Raw genomic sequence first — 22,043 nt, 5'->3', positions numbered from 1 at the left:
GAGTGGTCAATGCCCGAGCTGAAGGATGACTTGAATTTCTGAAAGCTGTTTTTTCCCCCACATCCCTATTGGCTTGGGTTTAATAAACAATATCCCCCCTCTCCTAGGCCATGCCTTGGACTTGTGATGAACCCATTGCGTTTCTTCCCTTTCAGATCACCCAGTTAAAGATCGAGAACAACCCCTTTGCGAAAGGCTTCCGCGGCAGCGACGACATGGAGCTCCACAGGATGTCCAGGATGCAGAGGTAACCCGTGCCTCCGCCGTGGGGACCTGCTCAGGACTGCGAGGGCTGCCTGAGCTTTGCTTTGCGTGTCACTTGTGGCTTGAGCTAAGCCAGGACTTACTGGCAGTCCCTTCTCTGGCACCTGCAGGTACATTTTGTCAAGCTGTTGAAATATCATCAGGATGTGGGGCCAAAATCCAGGCATTCCCGCTCCCAGGTGAACGCCTTAACTGCTGGGTTAGAGGCAGGATCTCACTTGTGGGTTGTCCTCTTGGCCGCAGGGACCTTGTATTTCTTTCTGACATGTCCCCATCCAGAACAACCTCTAGCTTTGTGCTAAACAGATGTCTCTGCGGCTGCATGTGTGCTTAAACCTGTTTAAAGCAGCAAGAGACTTGGACTAGCTCCGAGAAGCTCTGGTCATCAGGCTACTGCAGAAGAGCTGTTGGGCATTTTTTTCCCCAGGTGGCAGTGCTTTAAAAATCAAGCTCACAGCCTTGTTCTGGGAGCAGGTTTGTTAAGGATGCTCCAGATGCCTCTGGAGATCTTGGTGTGGAGACCTGTGTTGTGCTGGTTTCTGGCTTTCGGAGGGTCTTTGGCAGGAGGGGAGCGTTTGCCTGGTCGGTTCTGGATGTGCAGAGCAGGAGTGTAGACTTGGTGGTTTCAGGTTGAAGAAGGAAGGTATTAGAAAATGTTGGGATCTCCAGGGCCAGGTGGCTGAAGAGGCCTTTTTGAATCGCAGTGTTGGATGTAAGTACTTAAGCTGAAAATCAAGCCTAAACCCTGTTTAAAAATCCTGTTCGAAGTCCTTTTCTAAATGCTAGGTCCTGCCAGTAATTAGCTTCATGCCTTTCACTTCACTTGGAACTTCGTCCACGTATCAAGTTGCTTCCTGGTGCAAATGTTTTGCAGGAACAGTGCCATACCCATGATTATACCGAAGACAGATGTAGATGCTCAATATAGCATTTTCCATCCAGGAGGGCAGAAGCGACTCGGATCCCTTATTCTCCGGGACCAGCAGAGCTGGCTCTCAGTGGAGATCTGTAGGGACCTGCGTTGTGACCTTCTGTGGGGAGGACTCTCTCCATCGCCCGCCCCGGAGCTGGTTGTAGGTGGTCGCTGCAGGCTGGAGTGCACGTGCAGGAGTTTCTTCTGGTTGCCATAGCTGGTGACCTGAGCATGGCTCTCTGTAGCTGTGCAAATCGTGCCGGCGGGCAACAAATAATGCCTGTAATCCTGGAAACGCTTATGCCCACAACCCTACTCAAATGGGCAAAGGTACTCCTGTGTACAAACATTTTCAGGCTCAGACCCAGAAATGCCTATATATATATATATATATAAAAATGTATATATAACACTTACTCTTCTCAATCTAAATCATCTCTGTGGTCTTCTGAATGTGCCCTGTGTTCCCTGCCTGCCCTTTCCAACGACAGCACAGATCCTGGCATATGTCAATATTTATTTATTTATGGGTGCACTACCACTTGAAATAGCTTTTCTCCCCCTCCCTCCTGTGCCAGCCTTCCAACCTCTGCTGGAACTTGAGTAACGATGTCCCCCCCCCATTTTTGCTGCTAAACTACCCTTTCATTACAGTCAATGGAAAGATTTGAAGGTTTACATTCATCGTGGGGTTTTTTGGAGCGGGAGGGAGGAGGTAAAACAGTAAGGACTATTAGAAGGGCTTCATGCCATATGAAGAGCATGGCATCTAGCCATGCTGAGCTTGTGCTAAAAATTGCTTGGCATTTTTATGCAGGCCTGCGGTCATAGTTGATGATACAGTGAACAGAAACACTTGGAAAATATAAATACACCCGCTCAGACCTGGCAGGGTTGAAAGGGTTAAAATCCACAGCCTTGACTTTACAGGATAATTTCTGATACTCACTTCCTTAATAACTTATCCTCTATACTGATAGCATAGAAATGACTGTGTACCTTTACAAAGATATCTTTTTTTTTTTTTTAAGGGAGAGCAGGATAAGATTATTATAGTAAAATAAAGACCCATTCAAGGTTGAATATATTAGACAAATATGCACCCACCTTTGTGGTTTTTTATATATATCTGAATATATACAAAATTATATATAAAAATATATGAAAACATATATAAAATAAATTATATATATAAAAAATAAATTGCATATGTAAGATAAAGAACCATTCAGGATTGAGTATGTTAGAGAAGTATGACCAGCCTCTGTGGGTTTATATAGGTTTAACATATAAATATATATTAAAATATAATTAAATATGTATAAAAATTATATTTTAATATATAAATGTGTGTGTGTGCAGATGTAGTGAAGTTGTTTCCCAGTGATGGACTCACTCCCCAGCTGGCAGGTATAAGTAAGTGTATCTTGGCTTTAGGGGAGTGATGTCTATTTGTGCCCTTGGAGAATATGGTGGGAGGTACTTTTAGTGCTATTCCTTCATTATAGAGAGAAAGTAGCTGGAAAAAACACACTTTTTTAAAACAGTGCACAGCCTTTTGTACTGGAAACTGGTGACCTGACATTCGTCAGGTCACTGATCATCTCATTAAAGGGTATAGCCGTGGAGAGAATTAATTTTTTGTGCCGAGGAAAGCCTCGGCGCTTCTATGTTTTCTTTATTTAAATCTCAAATGTTTCTGAATTCCCTGTATAGGGCTATTGCAGAGGGGCATCTCCTAGCCGAAAGCAACCCTGGCAGAAGCAGACCCCAGCAGGCAAGGCTGCGAGGCAGCGCTGGTCCAGCTAGGTGTCTGAGCCGGCTTGTGGCATCCCATTTTTGTCCTAATAGAAAGAATTGCCATCTGGCCAGCTGTGGTGGCCTCCTTGCACTTTTGGCTGTCAGAGGATGTGAGGGAGACCGCTTTGCTGGGTCCAAAATGATTTCGCTCGCCTCAGAGCAGGTCTTGCAGTGGGGTGAAGTAGAAGTAGGTCTAGGTGCCGGTGGAGGCTTGGCCTGATGATTCGTCCGTTGAACACCTACCCTTGGCAAATGGTATGGACCGAGAGGAAGGAAGACGAAGCTGGGAAGAAAGAAAACTTCCAGCGCCAAGAGTGAGCTCAGAGCGAGGTCTCGGGTGCCTCGTCAAAGACTCTCCCTCCATCCCTGCTTGCCTCCATGCGCTCTGGCCAAGCAAGAGCAACGCGTTGGTCCAAGCGGCCTCTGGGGACGGGAGCTTTGCAGGGTGGATGGGGGTGTCTTTGCAAGTCCATCCCTCTCTCTGGCTTTCTCCTTCACAAGGCCTCCGTGTTGTTTTTTCTCCTCCTGTTTCCCAGAAGAAAAGTTACTAAGTCTGTCCAGGTAGAAAATTTCATTCAGTAGTGATATTAAGCCTTTCAGCAGCAGATGACTTCATTCAAAAAGAATAGCCACGAGCTCCAGGGAGATCCAAATTCCAGTGAACACAGACTTCTGATACACGTTCATTTTTCCCCCACTGCCTTTGTTTCTTTGACAGGATGAGTGTTCTGGGAGGACAGGTTTTTTAGTGTTTTCAAGTTTCTGAGCATGAGATCAAGTTTGTTATTTCCTTGATTTAAAAAAAAAAATTAAAAAAAAAAAAAAAAGAAACAGGAAAACACGCTAGAGGAAAATGTGTAGAGGGATGTGAGTTATGCTGCATTTATATCTTGTGGTCATGTTGCAATTGAAAAACATAAATCGGGTAAAAATTATGTAGTTGTGATGCTGGGAATTTTAGGCAACATGTTCCTTTCGGATCTCTTGCCCCTCTGTACTGTAATAATTCCTTTTGTCTCCACTTAGAACTTCTGCCTGTGCCAAGGGGAATTTGGTGTGGAGAGAAAGAGCAAAACACGCAGCAGAAATCCGCAGAGGGTGAAGCTTATGCAGAGAGATGAGATCTCCGTTGCAGATGCCAGTGTAGGACTTTGCCCTTAAAATTCCCCATGCGTAAGAGTCAATGGAGCTGTACTAATAAACCACAGCTATTGGGTGATTTGGGGGCTTGTGTGCAAGTCATAGCTTTTGGGTTTTTTCCAATCTGTGACTGCTAAAAGACAGCAGGGGAGAAGTGTTTGTGGGTCTGGGGCTAGAACCCTGTAAAAGAGCAGTTCTGTTAAACCCTTTAACCAATTTCTGCTGATCATCTGCAACTCCCATTGTCTTCAGCAGTTATAAGGGTGCTGAAGAGCTTCTGGAAGTCTCGGGCCCTAGTTACTGTTCATTCAAATTAATGTAACTTAGTCCTTGAAGCTTCTTATTGGGAAAGATTTTGAGAGGAGGGATGATTACATGAAAGGGTGGCTCCTAGCTCCCTTGATGGGTATCCCAGGCCCTTTCAGAGAGAGACAAAAATCCAGAATGATCCACTTGACAAAGAAGAGTGGCAGTGTAGTTCAACGCTATGTATATGTTTTCTCTGTCAAAGATCACGAGCCACAGTTTGCTGCCTTTGGCATTAATCCACAGTAATCTTCCTGGCTCGAAAGGAATTATTCCAAAGGTTTTGTGGTGTAACCGAGAACAGAAACTGGGCCAGACGCAAAGGATATAAAATCAGTACCGTGATTCAAAGCTGGCATAATGGAGAAGACCGTGCATTTTGGGGTGCCAGTAGAATAAATGAATGAGCCTCCAGGCTCCAAATGGGTTGTCTACCCTGGCATACTAACATCATGTCAGACTGATAGGCACCGGTCTGACTAATGCAAATAGGTCTCGGTCCACTGCAAACAACCTTGCTCTTCTTGCATCTTCTTGTTGCATCTTTACATCCACTTTCATTTCCCATGTTCTGTCACTGAAATCTCCCAAGAGCCACATGCTGTCTGAAACATTTTCAGTGTGAGACTTAGAGTTACAGCATCTGTTAGAGAGATGATGCTTTCCTCCAGCAAAGGTCCCCAAGGAAATTTTCCTGGTCAAAGCCCCAGTGGAAAATGTAGGCTTGAACTGTATTCTATAGAATTTGATGGAACTCAGACGAAATCCAAATTAAGGCTCTGCAGACTTCACTGAAGGGTATCCGCAGCTCTTAAAGTGAGAAAGTCAGCTCAAGAAACACAGGGTAGCTGCAGTTTCCTCCATTGCCCCTTCTTCAGGGGATCTGCCCAGCAGGACCGGATCTGCAGAAGCTCAGCCCAGCCTGTAAAGGATGCTGATGCTGTCTCTGTTGGCCAACATCCATTCTCCATCTCTTCTCTTGTTCTTCTTACTCCAACGTGAACAGTGGTATTTGTCTGCAGGAATCTAGCTTTTTATTTGCTTGATAATGATAGCTGTGGATTTCTAGCTGGTTCTTTTCACTGCTGGTTCTTGGGGTTGTTGCAGTGATCTCTTTGGGCTGCACTGCTCCGATGAGTGATGGAAGCACTGGTTGTTAACATACCATGCATGCACCCAAACCAGGGTTATTGGATCCCTTCACATTCTGGCAAGAAGGTCAGGACATTTGATATGTTGGTGGAGAATGCTGCAGTGAACAGCCCCCCATAATTCTCAGTGAACTTTTTGACTTACTTTATTAGACATCCAATCTAGGGTATTATTTTCTGCCTGCAGTCCCCACGTACAGAGAGCTCACATTTGATCTGAGGCTAAGACTGAGGGAAGTACTCAGTAGTTCCTCTCCTACCAAGTCCTTTCCTGCTGTAGTTTATCCACTTCAGACTCTCCAGACAGCCTCTTGAGAGTGGTTCAATTTTAATTCAATATGCTGGAAATAAGCTGAAATGAATGCACATTGAGAATTGACAATTGTTTTCTGGTTTATTTTTTTCCTGGGAGATGCTGTATTTATTCCAGTCATTTTTTTTCTCTTCCTCTTTCTATATCTGTTATGGCTGACTTCCATTTCTTTCCAAGTCTCAGCAGGAAGGACAACAATTGGTGGCCTGGGAAGTATAAACCCAAATGCCTTTGCGTTAGATTTGCACATCTGGAATTGGGGTCTTATTCTGCACCACTGTATCCACGGGTGCTGGGTGGGTGGAGGGGACAGGGCTGATAGGACGGCAAACGTTTATCCTTTCGCAGTGACTGACCAAGGAGGAGTTAAAATCTCCTGGCAATTTGGAAAGAGTGGCCACTGCGTTTGGCCACTGATATACCTTTGGTCAGATTTTAGACTAGGAATTGCCATTGTGAATGAGATCTAGACAGTGCCCACCTCGGGGCTTCAAAGGGTGTTGTAAGAACTTGGCAGCAGCTAACCACAGGGAAATCTTCTTCCATATCATGCCTCATCTTGACCTTGAACAGATATCAGTATGATCCTTGTGACCTGACATTTAATAAGTCTTTTGAAGTCTTGTTACCATGAGCTACAGCAGCTCTGGAAAGCCTTGGTATATAATGCTTTGTTGCAGAAATATCAGAAGCATCTTCTAAAATAATTTGCTTAGGGCCAGTAGGGGTTGGATGCTTCAAGAAGCAGAAGCTTCCTGGTTATAAAGCATGGATCTTCAAAGAGATTTTTGACAAAGTTTTTGTCTAGCAGTTGCGTTTACTATGCATTGGCTGCACTTCAAAGCTGCACGTGAAAATACATTGAAAATTATTACTCTTAGCGATGAGTATTTGCTCCTTTGAATTCTTTGCTAGAAATGAATTTGTGGCGTAAGTGATCTTATGGAGCTCCTGAGTCTGTCAAAGCGAAGGCGTCATTTGGCCAGGGGAGGGGGAAGATGTCGTGAGAGAAAATGAGACCGAGTTTGCTAATTCCACCTGGTAGAGGTCCGATCTGGGTGGAAGTGCTCAGGAAATGCAGGAAGGATTCACTTGTGAGGCCTGATCTGTAGGGTCGGGGTTATATGATGAACTCTGAAGACGAATGCGTGTGCTGTTAGGAAAAGGTTATGCAGAGCTAGTGTCCGATCCTACGGGTCTGCGAAACATCTAGCCAGGTGGGAGTTAACAACTGAGTCCGGACTTCAGGACCGAGTGCCTTCACGATAGACTTGGACTTCATCCCTGATTTCTTCCCCCAAGCTTTAATGAAAATCAAAGTAATATTCTCGTCTGGTGGCCCTTCAGCTGGAAGTCTGGTGGTGCAGAGACTGTACAGCACCTTGCGCAATGTGGCTCCCCCTTTCCACCTCGTCCCCCTCTGCTATTGTAATACACCAACTACAGTAACTGAATATTCATCATTAGCCTCCAACAGACTTTAAATAGACCAGTGACAGCTTCCTTCCTTGTAAAATCTTTCCCCAACCAACTTTTTTTTTTTCTTCTAATTTTACAATTTTTAATGCAAAAAAAATGTAACCCATTAACACCACCATGTAAAACTAACTCACATTCTGGCCCAGGAACAACAGTCTCTTCCTTGCTGTGGGGACGATTTCCTATATTGCCTGTGTAAGTCAAGCTTTAACACGTTTTTTCCCTTCCTACTTTGCTACAATTTTTTTGGACAGCAAAATTTCTGGACACAACAGTCATTTTGTGCCAGCGGTGAACAAAACCTTTCATTCCATTAAACTGTGGCCCAGGATTACAACCAGCTATTTTGGGGATAGTGACTTTTAGGCACTGAAAAAAATAGGTTCTGATACATTTTTAAGGACCGAAGGACAAACTAAAATGGTAGCTGTGCACACTGCATATTGAGTGGGGTCAGGAAACAGCATAAATGTTTCAAGATGATTGTTGCTTTACAAGGTACCAAAAGTATCTCTTTATTTGAGCTCAGCTCCTATAAGGAAGAAAAAGGTAGTAATACAGAGATAACTGCCTTTGTGCATAGAAAAATGGCAAAGTGAAAGAAAGAGAATATTTTAGATATTTAGTTAGAAAATACTTTCCTTCCTCTCCCTCCTCAAATAGTTGATTTTTTGGCAAAAATAGCACCCAACATGTTTTGACTGAAATGGAAATATTTCAGTCTGGAGAGAAGTCATTGCAATACCTCCTGGGAACTGCTGTTGGGAAACTTGGTGTCTCCAACCTGTTCCCGGTCCAGTGTGACTCCCTGCTCATGCCATGTCTCCCGCAGAACACCACGGTCCTCTCTTATGGCCACGGAGGCTGCCGTGTTCCCTGGGAAACGCATTCTGAGAGGAATTTGTTCCCCAGTGCGCAATACGAGTGTGGAATCCTGACACCACCTACGTTGGCACTCAGGGTAAAAATATTGCTGTTTCAGGCATACAGCTCCATTATGGAAAGAAAATATTTTTTTATCAAGAAAAAACAATCAGGTGGTCAAATTTTCCTCCTCTCAGCTCTCCATTGAGACAGAGAAAGTGTTGACTTAGGTGAGAAGTATCTGGGATGGGGATGGCTTCTTAGTGTTTGTGTGGTGCTTCGCACAGTGAGGGTCTGATGTCGATGGGGTCCCTGTGAGCTACTGTGAGAATTTACTGTGAGACACCCCCATGCAGATCTAATCCCATGTCTCAGAGACTTCCAATTCTTCCCTTGCTGAAGCAGGGAGAAACTGTGAAAGGAGTCATCTCTATATCCTCCAAAAAAGCCACGGAGAACATGATGTGGCATCATGCCATGGTATGTCCCTCCTTCTCCTCCATCGTAGCTCTCAGGTACCCCACCAAAAAAAAAAAAAAAAATGAGGCTCTGTCATTTCTTGGGGAATTGGGCGTTGGTGGTTTTGGAGCTGAAGAAGAAGGAACCAGCCAATCCATGCAGCAGCCTCTAATTAGGGAGGAGAGCAAAGGGCAAGGTCCATGGGTCACCTCCCTGTGGATTGTCTTCTTGGAAGGGAAACATGGTGGGGATGCAGCTTTGAGGTGTCATGCTGGTACTATCTCCATGAGGATCGCTGTGTGAAAGTGGAGCATGACAGGAGCAGGCAGCTTAAAACCATGACCTGGTAGGTCTGGCAGATCCCCTAGAACCTAGAAGATCTGAAGGTGACCCCAAAAGTTTGAAGGCCACCCATGAGGTTTGAAGGTCATAGCTCTTGACCTGCCTGAAAAGCTGCCCTCCAGCAAGAGCTCCTGGGGTGGAAACGTTAGTGCTGGGTGTCCGCAGGCAAAGTGGTCCTCTGAAGCCCACCACATACCCTGGCATCCATTGCTATCTTCTGTATCTGAGGGATAAGTCTCTGCTTCCTCCCAGCCCATCTCTCTTTTGTTCCTCGTACGCAGCCTGGACTTCAGTTCTGGGAAAAAGCTGCCTGGTCAGCCAGCCCAAGTGGTTGGAAAGCCGTGCTCCTGCCAGCCCGGCCGGGAGAAGCTGCTGGGCTTCCAGGGGAAGAAACTCCACCTTTGGAATAGGCTCTCCTTGGCAAGCCACCAGTGCCCGGGGTTTGGAAAGCTTTCGTGGCACAATGAGAGACACATTTATTTGGTTTTGAGCTCCTGGGTGAGTTTCCCCTCCATTACAGCTCGGTTGCTGATGTTTCTGGCAGCCACCACAGCAGTGGTTTGGATGAAAGCTCCCTGCTGTGAGTAGGTTTATATAATTGGTATTGTTAAATTTTGTAAATAAGTTTTGAGTTGCTACAGTGATAGGTCTTCTCTAAGGGGCATAATTGGAGATTCAGGGCTCCTCTTCCACGTGTAGGTGGCCAGGTGAGCCCGTTGATGGGATTTAAGGATCTGCCCTTGCTCCAGCATAACGATTTTGGGCAGGTGAGTAGGGTACCTCAAAGCCAGCTTGGTCCAACGCTTATAGCCTCAAAGAAGAAAGCTTGCGTTGGAATCTGGGCTCTAGTTTGTGGCTGCTCTGAGCCTGGTGGCACTTTGCGACGTGCTGTTGTACTACCTGATCTTTATGCATTTTAGCAAGCCCTCGGGTTCAGGGAGCACCCAGCTGTCTTGGAGACAGCCTGGGAGGAGGCTTGCACATCACCTGAAGTCTCTGAGACCCCCTACTCAGCTTTGGTTCTCCCCCCTGCTGAGCAGGAATAATCTTGTCCAGCCACGTTGCTGATGTGCTTGGAGAAATGTCTCCAAAACACATGCTGTGTGTAGGGTCTTGTAGGAGAGGGGATTTCCAGCCAGTGTTGGCAAAGCATCCCTGCTTCAAACCAGATTTCAGAGCAAGGGAGTAAACCAGACTTTCCATTAGTGCTCACCCTCCTAGTCTGGCTCCACTGAGGTGTGTGGCTCTGGCGTGCATCAGGTCTTGGTGAGTTATTTATTTCTCTTTTCTGAGTGCTCCGGAGTGGGGCTTGTTCTCTGGTCCAGGGATCCCCCATCCAGGACAACCAGGCTGGCAGACCCTGCAGAAAAGGAATGAGGACAACTACCATAAGGGGGAAAAGTAGACCTAAATATTTAATCCATTGCCAAGTCAGCTTGGCAGAAATGAGGTTTTTATTTACACACATGCACATCCACATATACAATATAAATAGCATATAATTTGTAAATGCTATCATAATATGTAAATACAAATCTTGTGTATTTCGCTATAACTGTACGTACCTATTTTATGTATGGGTGTAAAATAGCAGTTGTGGTGGAAGAGGCATGAATCTGAAGGGAAAGATACTAAAAGGAAAGTGAAATAGAAGAGTGCAGCATGGTTAAAGTGTGACGGGGCTGCAGTCTTCTGGGAGGGATGTCTCTCTTTCCCTGAAAGTCTAAACAAACACCATTACACTAATGTGCTGTCTTCACTTATTAATCCATCGATCTATTTATTAATTGATTGCTTTTCTGCCTTGTTTCTTTTTTTTTCTTGTTTCTTTGCTTTTAGTAAAGAGTACCCGGTTGTTCCCAGGAGCACAGTGAGACAAAAAGTGTCCTCGAATCACAGCCCCTTCAGTGGTGAGACCAGGGTCCTTTCCGCCTCCTCCAACCTGGGCTCCCAGTACCAGTGCGAGAACGGGGTGTCGAGCACCTCCCAGGACCTGCTACCGCCTGCCAACCCCTACCCGATCTCCCAGGAACACAGCCAGATCTACCACTGCACCAAGAGAAAAGGTCAGACCTTGGCTGCTCCCCAGTCGGTGCTTTCTCCTTCCTACCAGGCTGTCAGTGGTGTTTTCTGACGTTTCCCCTTGATGAACAGCCCCAGCCTGCTTTACGGTGACGCTTGAGGATGAACAAGGGATGCGGGTTGTGTGCTGGAGGCGGGCAGCAGCCCCAGGCTGGGCTAGGAAACCACTCTCACTGGTGTTAGCCTAAAACCCCATCCCTGCTGCTGGGCTGGGAGTGAGAAGTTTGGAGGGGTGGCAGCACCTTTCACCCACGTTGAATCCACATTCAGTAAGACAGTTGGTGCTGGAGATAAAGATGACTTATCTGTCTCCCTAGCCCCTCAGACAGGGTTAATCTCTGAGTGGAGATACCTTGACAGCTTGGATTTTGCACAGGTTTCAACTAAGAGTATCGCAGTTGGGAGACAGTTGTCTGTCTGCAGAAAGCAATTCCACTTAAACGCTCGGTCTAATGAACGGGGCGTGGGATTGAAAATCATGATATCCATGTTCGTTCCCCTCTGGTGCGACTGACCTGCTTTGACAGAGCTTGAGGGATCAAACTGTGAGGGCTTTACACTGACTGCTCAGCTCGTCCTGGCGTGAAGAGCCCCATGATATCGATGGGATAATTGTTCTCAGGCAGGAGCGAGGGGTCTGCAGTCTCTCCCTTCCTCTCCCAAAGCAATGGGAATGCTTAGATGCAGAAACACTTGCAGGACTGAGATAGCAAAAGCCTCAGATCAACTCCTCCCCAGACACTCAAAGGAAAATGGGGAATTTCCAGGGCTGAATGCAACTCTATGGGGTGGGCAGGAGGTGGTTGCTGCCTACCCCGTTCCCCTTTCTCAGGATTTAGTCTACATTGCATGGGAAAAGCTAACAGGAGTTGGCACGCACCATGGCATTTGAATGCACCAAGAATTTCTTCAGGCTGGTAGCCTCTCCCCACAGCAGATCCCTTCCTGCTTCCCTGCACGGTCCTATCAGTCGGCCACATGTCATTATTTTTAGTAACGTAACCCCTGGGGCGCTGGGATGTGCCGTGTAGACACACAGTCTAAGGTAGCGGATGCTGGGAAGTGCTGGCAGATGAGGCAGGAGGGGAGTGGAAATCTCTCTCACATCCTTGGTGAATCCCCTAAATGTTGCAACATCACGTGTGTTGTGTACGAGTATATATGCAAACCAAAGAAAGTTGGAAAATCTTAATATTTTCCTGAGACTGAGCTAAACAGCGGAAAACAGGCATCATTTTCTGACTCCTCCAGCTGAGCAGGTGACCTTCGTGCTCATATAGAGTGTATCAAAGCTGTGATTGGAAATGGTGATGCTAGGCTTGAGATAGCTGTAAGGTAGGGAATAAGGAGCTGCAGTGGCCTCCCAGAGTGTCCCCTGAGGTCAGAGGTGGGGTGTGTGCCCCTTGCTACCCCCGTGCTGGTGTGGGACTGTGGGTGCGAGGTGCTGGGACGCAACTGGGTTGCTGCAAAGCCCTGCTGTTGGCAATGGAAAAGCAGGTCCCATTCGCCCTTGGCATCCCTCAGCCTGCGATCCGTCCTCGGTGCTCCTTTGCCCTGGGAGCCGAGCTTTCACCGCTCCTCTTCCCCTTCTTTGCAAAAACTAACCAAAACAAGCTGGCCCAAACGGCAATAAACCCTTTGGACAATCTCCGACTGCTGCGTGTCCCCGCACGGCAGGGCAATTCATCATTCGCCTCCACATTGTAACATGATAAGGAATCAACAGAGGTTTCCTTCCAGTTTTGGGATTCCCGCTAAGTGGTGTCTCCATGGGTGGTTTCCCTCAATCCCCCAATTATCTCACTTCCTCTTATTGTCACAAAAGAGACGACTATCTGCCCTGTAATAAGCTCCCCGGCCCCTTTTGGCCTGCGTGGCCCTTGCAAAAGTGCAGGAGACTGGCAAAGCGAGTCCTCGTCTGTACGGCTGATGGCCCCTCATTATCTCTACGATGGCTTGAGTGGCACAAGCAGTTAAGGGCCTTTTATCAAAGCCGCCAAATGCTTTAATCAAAGAGAAGCAGTGTCCTGTCCGATACCACCGGCTTCTTCCGTGAAGCTGTATGTCTCAGGAGCCTGAGCCTCTGCTTTCCTCCCTGTGCCTTTTTCCCCCTCCCCATGCATCTAGTAAATCGAAAACAGCCACCAGGGCTTAAAGAAAAGAAACACAAAGTTAATGGGAAACAGAGAGCCAACATGAGCTGCCAAGCAGCTCTTTGCAAAGTGAAATTAATTAAAAAAAAAAAAAAAAAGTCACTAGAGATGAGCAATTCTGTTCAGATAAATCAGAACATGGTCCAAGGTTTCATCTCAAACTCAGGCTGAGCGTGGCACTTTCTTCTAGCACCAAGCAAGGATCTTCACTGAATTTGGGAAAATAACCTTACCTATAATATTCCTCTTTTTCTTCCTTTTCCAGCCTCTCCTTTCCAAGTGTAATATTAGGCTTTCCCTCACAGCTCTCCTGCTTTCCTACTTTCCTGCATAACTTTTAACAAGCCTGACCATCTAAGAAAACATGAAAGGAAGAGTGTGTTCACTCCTGATGCACCTTTGTCCATTTTCTGGACTGGAAGTTTTATTGGTTTCATTGGATCATCAACTCCCCAAACATTGACTCCTCTTCAGTCCGTTTAGGATTTATCTCAAACAGAATATTTCCTTTTCGCAAGGCTGGGGTTACAGATAAGTGCTCGCGGGGGCAGAGGGCAATTCAACTGGGTTTGAGACCAGCTGGTGTCTGTATCTTCTGTAGCAAATACCACCACTGTTTTCCAAGATAGTCTCTCAGATATGGCTCCTTCCAGCTTTGACATCTCATGATGTTTCTCTGTATCCTTTTTAATCAGGAGGTCAGGCCTTGGTTTAGGCTCAGTTAAGAACAGGTCTGTATTTGAGCAACTCAAAGGCACCCTATTCAACTTCTACTTCCTTGGTGACCTAAGACAAAGATTTAGCTCTGTGGTTGACAGTGTTGTTCTTAGCTGTCAAGTCAAGATGGATTCACTCTGGGGATCTGATAGGGAGTTACATTAGGGGAGAGCAGCAGGGCTGTGAAGGGATGTTATCTCTGAAGGCTCCTCTGTTTCAGGGAGGTGATGCTCTCCTGGGCGAGGAAGGAAGGAAGGACACATCCCAGAGCCCAGATCTGGCAATTCCTGGTGCACAGGTGGGAGTGCGGGGTCGCCGCGTTGGGAATGACCCCAGTGTGGTGCAATGGGATCGCTGCTCCAGGCACCTTCTGAACATGCTGAACGCTGGGGAACGGCAGTCTTCAAGGCGAGAATCATCCTGTGTTGTATCCCAGCTCCACACTGAGATTGCTTATGGCATTTCACAAAGGCACTGGTCTTGAGAGGGTGGATTAACTCCAATCCTGTATCCTACGAAGGAGAGGCCTCGGTTCTTGTTGTGGATTTTAAGGCTGCGACAAAGACCAGTTAGAGCTTTGCCTTTTTTTCTAGTTGTTCTCCATCTCTCCCTCTCTCATTGTTGTGCTTGGAGAAGCCCAAAAGGGCTTACCAGCAGGCAGCTTGCTTTGTCTTTCGTTTTAGCCTTACGTCCCAATTAGGGCACTGGGGCTTGTTTTCCCTTGTGTTATCCTCTCCCTCAGACTTCCTGTGAACTAAAAAGCCATCCCTCTAAACCTCTGCTCCCTCCCAGCCTTACACAATCTCAACCACTTGGCAGAATTCTGGGATGCTTGTGATGCTGAACAGGAGGCGACTGGAACAGCCTCTCCCTGGGGAGGTTATAAAAGTTGTCATGTTGGCACTCTGAGGGAGAAGAGGGACGTGGCAGAATCCACCGGCTCCAACCAGCGAGGACCGTGTCCTTCAGCCACCTAGCTTGGACATGACCCTGACCGTGGGGAAGAACATATCTTTCATCTCCTTCCTGCTCTGATGAGGTCGATGGAGGTGAAGCAATGCCTTTTCCCCCTTCTCCTCAAGAACAGGCACTGTTGGGGTAGATAGACCTCTTTGTTAACTGAACTCATTTCTCCCTCATCCCACCCAGCTTTCTGTCACTCAGAGAATCTGTAGGACAGAAGTCAGGTTTGGGATGTCTCCTTGGAGATCATGCTGCTCGTCCTGTTGATGTTAGGAGATGCAGCGAGCTGGCCAAAGCTTGAGCCATGTTGCAGCCGGAGGTGTTTGCAGCTTGGGTGGATGCAGCGGAGCCCAGAGCAAGGCGGCTGCTGGGGCACCAAGGCTGAAGAAGAGCCTGCCTGCATGGTGGGGAGATATTCAGGGGGCTGGTGTGCACCCAGCTTTTGCTGTGCAGCCACGTTGCTTGTGGCACTGTAGTTCCAGCGGCTTAACATAAGCATCCCGCTCTCCCATCAGGAGGTGTCTCCTGTGCCTCTGCAGGCAGTGCTGGCAACTCGCTGCCTCGGGAAGAGGTTCCAGCTTTTGGTGTTGGATTGTCTCTGCCCCACAATCTTTTCTGTCGTGTTCCCCTGCAATGCAACGCAGCCGTAATGCAAACCTTGCAATTGCTGAAACAACTAGCGTGTCTTAGCTTTTCATGTCCTAGGATGTCTTACTTGCCCTTAGAGATGTTCATTTTGACTGAATCTGCCTTTTTCTTCTCTTCTTTGACAACCCTTGTCAGTCTTGCATACTGGTATTGGTTATTCAGGCTCGTGCTAGATTCACACTAGAAACCAGACTGGATAGAACAACAGTGTTAGTGATAATCACCCATTGTGTCTCCTTCACGAAGTCGGGGTAAACCTACTGTAATGCCCTGGAAGGGTGAGTGAGCTTTGAAAACTAAAACAGTTGGGTCCCATTCTTCATTGTCTTCTGTCCTGGGGTGCTGATTGTCATGAATTGGAAAGGAGCTCTCCTGATTTACACCAGGGGAAGAGGTGGGCCCAGTGCACCCTGAAGTCCAGAGATTTTACATGTTTGCATTTCATTCTGGACGGCCCTAATCTTGGAATTGGGAAAATTCCATTTAAAAAGCCATTTGTGTGGTATTTACAACCCAGCTGGAAGTAGTAAATACCGGAAATCTTGGAACTGCTTATGCTTTCGCTCAAGCTCCTTCATTAGATAGATCATCAAATTCCTTGTGAGGGAGCCAGTTTCCACCCCATTCTGCAGGCTCCGTTTTCCTTGGATCCACTTCGGAGCAGCTTCTCCCAAGCGCTGGCAGCTTCCCCTGCTTGGCAGAACCTTTTGCTTTTTGAGGTTTGCGCAGTATCGAGGGGCTGGTCACAAGAGCTAATCGCCACCCTTGGCTTCCAAGAATAGCAACAAAAGTGGAGGACCGTCAGCATCTCCCAGGATGGTCAGCACCTCCCAGAGGTGTCTCCTAGGGCTCGGTGGTAACGGCAAAAGGACAATGAAGTGCTATCAGGGAACCAACATCAAGAATCAAACCCACAGCAGACCAGACAGTTATCTCCTATGTCCTGCTTATGCTGATGCTGAGTTGGTGAGAGGACCTTTAGGGAGAGGATTATGGCCTTGAAACGGACTGTCCAGGCTCCAGAGCAGGTGGGGATGAGTTTAAACTGCAGCCTTCAGCATTGCATGGGAGCTCTGTTTGACTTCTCCTCCTTTTGCCATTCTCTTCCTTGAAGACGTCCCCTTTCCACCCCCAGATCTGTTCCACACACCATGGGGATACCCTTCACCTGCTCTGTGGTGGCTCTGGTGATGGGACAATGCCAGATCAGACTAGAGAGCCTGGACCAGTGTAAATTCATCAGCTGGCACCAGCTGAGGATCTCTGGTGGGCATCATCCCATCTGATCATGGTGGTGGACTGTTCTCTTCCCTCTCCAGCACTTTGAGGTTACATGGATGGGAAAATAATCAGAAGAGGGGCCAGAGGGCAGGCAGAAGTTCTTAGGGTAGGCTGTAATCCTTCATTAGTGACTATGTCCTCTTTGGAGATGGGTACGGTGTCCTTATGCATCTTAAAATCCAGAGTGATGGTGCCCTTTCCACACACGGCGCCGGCGAGCCTGGCTCTAGAGAGGCCAGTAGAGTGATGGCGCGAGCTTACAGAAGAAGAGAGGGCACCTATAGGGTTTCCACTGAAATCCTGGTTGTTTTTGTTTTTCTCTCTTCACCTGTGATGAATTCTGGAAGTGGATCCATAACCCTGCGGCTCTGCCTGGCTAGGCTGTGGCAGGCAGCGAAACGTCTGGGCTAAATGGAAAAATCAGCAACTTCAGGTTGTAAGTCAGGCACATTTTTACACAACGGAAAAACAGAGTTTGACTGTTTTGTGTCGTATATTTAAAAAAATAAAAATAAAATAAACAGTCAAACCCCAAGCCAATGATTTCTAATGCCAGCAGAGTAATGCGGTTTAATGCTGAAAACTTTATTAGCAGAACAATGCTTCATTTTACAAGACTTTTTTTTCTGCCCTAGTGTTCTTATTACTCAGTGGTGGGTTAGGGATCCAAAACTTTTAGGCTGTCTGTAAAAGCTAGAGCTCGGGCAGCTCTTCCAGATGTACCTCCTGTGACAGACCCATGCTCAGGAGGGAGCTTAGACCTGCTTTTGTCTTTCAGGGCACTACATCCTCTCCACTGCTCCTATAGAAAATGAACCTGGTCAGGATTAAAGAGAGTGACACGCTTTTGCATCTCTCTGCTTACCGTTTCAGCTGTTTTAAAGATGTGATTGCACTGCTCGCTTATCCCATCCTATTTTCTGACCCGATTTAAGAGCAGGCAGAGGAGGAAGCTAACTTGATTATCAGGGCTCTGCACTGCTGGGACTAAGGAGCCGGGTTTTGCTGTTGTCAGGAAGAAAGCATGAAAGGGGACTGCGGCTTTCCAGCTGAATTTACAGGCAGCTGCTCTTACAAAGTCAAAGGACACCAAGGGGAAAGTCCCCATGGTGTGTACCTCGGTACCTGAAGTTTTCTGGGGTTTGTTGGGCCAAGAAGATTAACAGCAGCAGTTGTTCCAGCTGGATTTGGTAGACACCTGAGTGGGAGTAATGGGTTATTTTATAAGCAGAGTGGGGGCAGCTTCCAGGAGAAAGCACATGGCTGTTGATAACAATAAGGGTATGCGCACGTGCGTGTTTACAAGAAACAAAAGGTGCCTGTACTGTCCATCTGCACCTCCTGAAGTTGAGACATGGGCACTCTTGCTGGAGCAGCCCAGCAGCAACACCTGTGTTTTTGCAAGTGCTTCTTGGGGGGCAGATGCTTTTAGTCCTCTTTTTTGTGGAACTATTTTTTTTTTTCCTTTTCTAATTTGGGGGTGAAAAACTTTGCAGCTCAAAACAAGTTGGCTGAGAAAATTTGAGAAGGGCCATTTCTTGCAGTATTCTTCCAAGTTTTACCCCTGCTGAAAGGGTGCAGCCAAGAGGGCTTTAAGCAAAGTGGGATGTTTTTCTGCCTGCACCAGAAATCTTGTTCTTGAAGCAGCAGGAAAGTTAATCTGGGTCAGAACAAGCTCCCCTTCCCTTGCCTCGCTGTCCTTAAAATCTCTTGGTGAAGTGCTCGTCCCTGGGAACTTTGCCATCCATTCCAGCGGAGCTGGATTTCATTTGATGACCCTGCGAATGAATAAATAAGTGCATATTCATTTATTCATTTTGCTTCTCCCTAGAGATTTCACCTAAATTGTTTATCTCCTTCTCTCTGTTGGTCCGGGATGCTGCAGAAAACAAAGGGCTCTGCAAGCTGCGCCTTGTTGTTTCTAGCTGTGAAATTTACTTTTCTTTTTTTGTTACACTTGGCTCCAGCACACAGCCCTGCGTGGATTTATGTGCCCAGCTCCCTTGGCACGGCTAAAGACCGGGGCTGTAAAACTCCAAATCTGATTGTCTCAACTGTGCCATTGCTGATGCTCTCCTGGGGGGATTTTTATTGTGATTTCCATTCCTGTCTCATTTACGGCGAAAATATATCATTGTAAAGGCTTTTAGTTAACGCCATCAGCTCTGAGCCTCTCAGTTGGGGGTGGGGACCGCTGTTAGGTGCACTGTGTCTGCAGGCAGATGTTACTCCTCTGGTCAAAGTGCTGGCAGCAGAAAGGAGATGAGGATCTTCGTGGTGTGGGGATGTGCATGGGGTATTACCAAGCAAGCTAAGCTTTGGGATCCCTCCAGCATCTTATAGCCTTGATTTTCCTCCCAGAGCTCCTAGCTAATCCCTTCCCCAGTCCCGCAGACAGGGCCAGGTACAAGACTTGGTTTCAGCAAGATTGATTCCAAGCAAGGGATCTGGATTTACACTGACAGAACTGAGAGCAGTGTCTGGATCAGCTCTGTGCAGACAGTGTCCTCGGTAAAATGAGGATTATGGAGAGGGAGGTTCAGCTGAGGGCACGGTATTGTTGTTTGCTACCAGGAGTTTTCTCTCCCAACAGATGAGGAGTGTTCCACCACCGAGCATCCCTACAAGAAGCCCTACATGGAAACTTCTCCGGCAGAAGAGGATCCTTTCTACAGGTCCAGTTACCCCCAGCAGCAGGGACTGAACACTTCATACAGGACTGAATCAGCCCAGCGCCAAGCATGTATGTATGCCAGCTCCGCTCCCCCCACGGACCCCGTGCCCAGCCTAGAAGACATCAGCTGTAACACGTGGCCGAGCGTGCCATCCTACAGCAGTTGCACAGTGTCTGCCATGCAGCCGATGGACAGGTTACCCTACCAGCATTTCTCTGCCCACTTCACCTCGGGGCCACTGATGCCCCGGCTCAGCAGCGTGGCCAACCATACCTCCCCCCAAATAGGAGATACCCATAGCATGTTTCAGCACCAAACCTCGGTTTCTCACCAACCCATTGTCCGGCAGTGTGGACCTCAAACCGGCATCCAGTCCCCCCCCAGCAGCTTACAGCCCGCAGAGTTCCTGTATTCCCACGGCGTGCCTCGAACCCTTTCGCCCCACCAGTACCACTCGGTCCACGGTGTGGGCATGGTGCCAGAGTGGAGCGAGAACAGCTAACGAGGCGGTCAGGAAAGTGCAAGAGCATTAGCCATGGGAAAAAAAAAAAAAAAAAATGGGAAAAGGAAAAGGAAAAAAATACCCTGTCGATAACAAAAGCGAGAGTATTTTGCAAGACTCCTTTAACTGAATGTTCACCGATAGCACTCGAGAGGGACGGACACTGATTGAAACCACAGATGAAATAGTCATCGGCCTCGGTGTGACTTGCTCCCCCCCCGCCCCCCCTTTTTCTTTTGTTTCAAAAGAAAAATCAACAGATCGGCACACTTCTCCCCTGCCACGGTCCCCACCCAGTTTGTGTTGTTGCCACCGCCAGCCCTGTGCCCTCATCCCCCCCTGCCCTCCTGTTCTTTTTGTTCTCCAAGGGACACCAAACTCCTGCTGCCTTTCTCAACACAGTCAGAGTGCTTGAACGAAAACAACTAGGATGTTACTTTTTTTTTTTTTTGTGGTGTTGATGTTGACGATGTTATATAATAAATAATAATATATATATATTTTCTTTCAATTTTCTCAAAAAAAGACACCGGCCCTTTTTACCAAGGGTGGATTTTGGAGTGGTGTTTCTTTTTTTTTTTTTTTTTTTTTCCATTAGTATTATCATTGTTACTTTTCAACACAACGAGGTTTTACGAACCCACAAATAAGAAAAGCAGGTACCTACCTTGCCCAGGCGTAGTAACACGAGTGAAATCACTCCCTGCAGGCTGCCGTGTTTCCTTACAAACGCCCCAAAACACGTCTCTGCAAGAACAAGCCCCGTAAACTCATCTCCTTTCCCACTCGCGTGTAATTCTCTCGCTCTTCTTTCCTTCCTATCTCCTGATCTTTCCCGGTCCATCAGCTGTCTCTGATGGAAGCGCGGGGTATCTTTCAAACTTGAAAACATCCACAGCTTGTCTCCTGCCGAATTTTTACCGGCATGCGGAAAGCGAGGCTCTGAGCCAGCTGCGAGGGGGGGAAAAGCGGGGGGAGAGGATGCAGACAGCGAAAGGAAAAAGTTTGCTCATAAAAACGCTGATGATGATGCTTGTTTGCAATCCTGGACTTTCATTTTATTGTGCGTTCTTTTTCTTCCTCTCAAAAAAAAAAAAGAAAAAGGGATACTGGTCTGGGTGCGTTAAGTGAGATACTAAGTAAATGTGTTTAAAAGGAGCAGAAAATGATCATGAGAGGCTAGGAGTGGGGGAGGCAAGAAGAGAAGAAAAAGCAAATGTGTAAGTAAAAATGTCTACTGCAGAATTTTTCAGGTGTAAAATTTCCTGGTACTATTTATTTATACATGGGAGTTCAAATAACTCATAGGATGTCACACTAAGCCAGCAAAGCAGCTGATTCAAAGGGGTTAAAATTTTTATTGAAACTGAAGTTTGCTTTCTTTTCTTCTTTTTTTTTTTTTCTTTCCAAGCTGTGCACACTCTATATAATTTACATATATTTTTAATTAAAAGTAATTCTAATTAACAAAAGAGGTATACCTCTGTGTCAGCAACTGAGAATGTGGGTGTGAATGAGTGGGAATGCTGGTATGTGCATGGGAGGGGTTATAGACAGGTATCCAAAGCCATGTAGCTAAGAAGAAAAAAATAATCCCTACCTAGCTACGCTTTCCTATTCTTGTGTGCCAATTTATGTCTAATAAACACCACATGCTCTCAACGGCAAGGGACCCGCCCACCTATTTTTAATTTTTTGTTGTTGTTGTTTTGGGGTGGGTTTTTTTGGTTCTTTCTGCTTGATGCCCGTAAGTTTGATTTTTATTTATTTCTGGTGTACCACAGGTGGTACAGCATCCCAACGGGGAAGGCTGTTAGGCAGTGATGGGCTGAGCTTGAGACTGCTGTGTGTTTGTCTGCTACAGAACTGCCTGCGTCCCCCAGGTCCTTCCCCAACCCAAGGGACATGCTCTCCTGGGGTCGCTTTCCCATCGAGGCAGATTTAGAAGCCACCTTGGGAATCCAGGTGGGTGCTGGGGTGGCACTGGGAAA

At 46.9% G+C, this 22,043-nt stretch overlaps 1 protein-coding gene across 1 annotated transcript in view; it reads left to right on the top strand.

Moving 5' to 3' along the window:
- The window catches only part of TBX5 (T-box transcription factor 5), a 37,200-nt gene extending 16,703 nt beyond the window's left edge, over positions 1-20,497 (top strand). Inside the window, 3 exon segments of the mRNA XM_052798126.1 lie at positions 156-247; positions 10,871-11,097; positions 19,469-20,497. Coding sequence (XP_052654086.1) covers positions 156-247; positions 10,871-11,097; positions 19,469-20,052 — 903 coding nt within the window. The 3' untranslated portion in view covers positions 20,053-20,497.
- Positions 20,498-22,043: the final 1,546 nt, after the last annotated feature.

Source organism: Harpia harpyja, chromosome 9, assembly GCF_026419915.1.
Source record: "Harpia harpyja isolate bHarHar1 chromosome 9, bHarHar1 primary haplotype, whole genome shotgun sequence".
NCBI lineage: Eukaryota > Metazoa > Chordata > Aves > Accipitriformes > Accipitridae > Harpia > Harpia harpyja.
The sequence above is the reverse complement of the archived record's forward strand: the minus strand, read 5'-3'. Positions and strand labels throughout refer to the sequence as shown.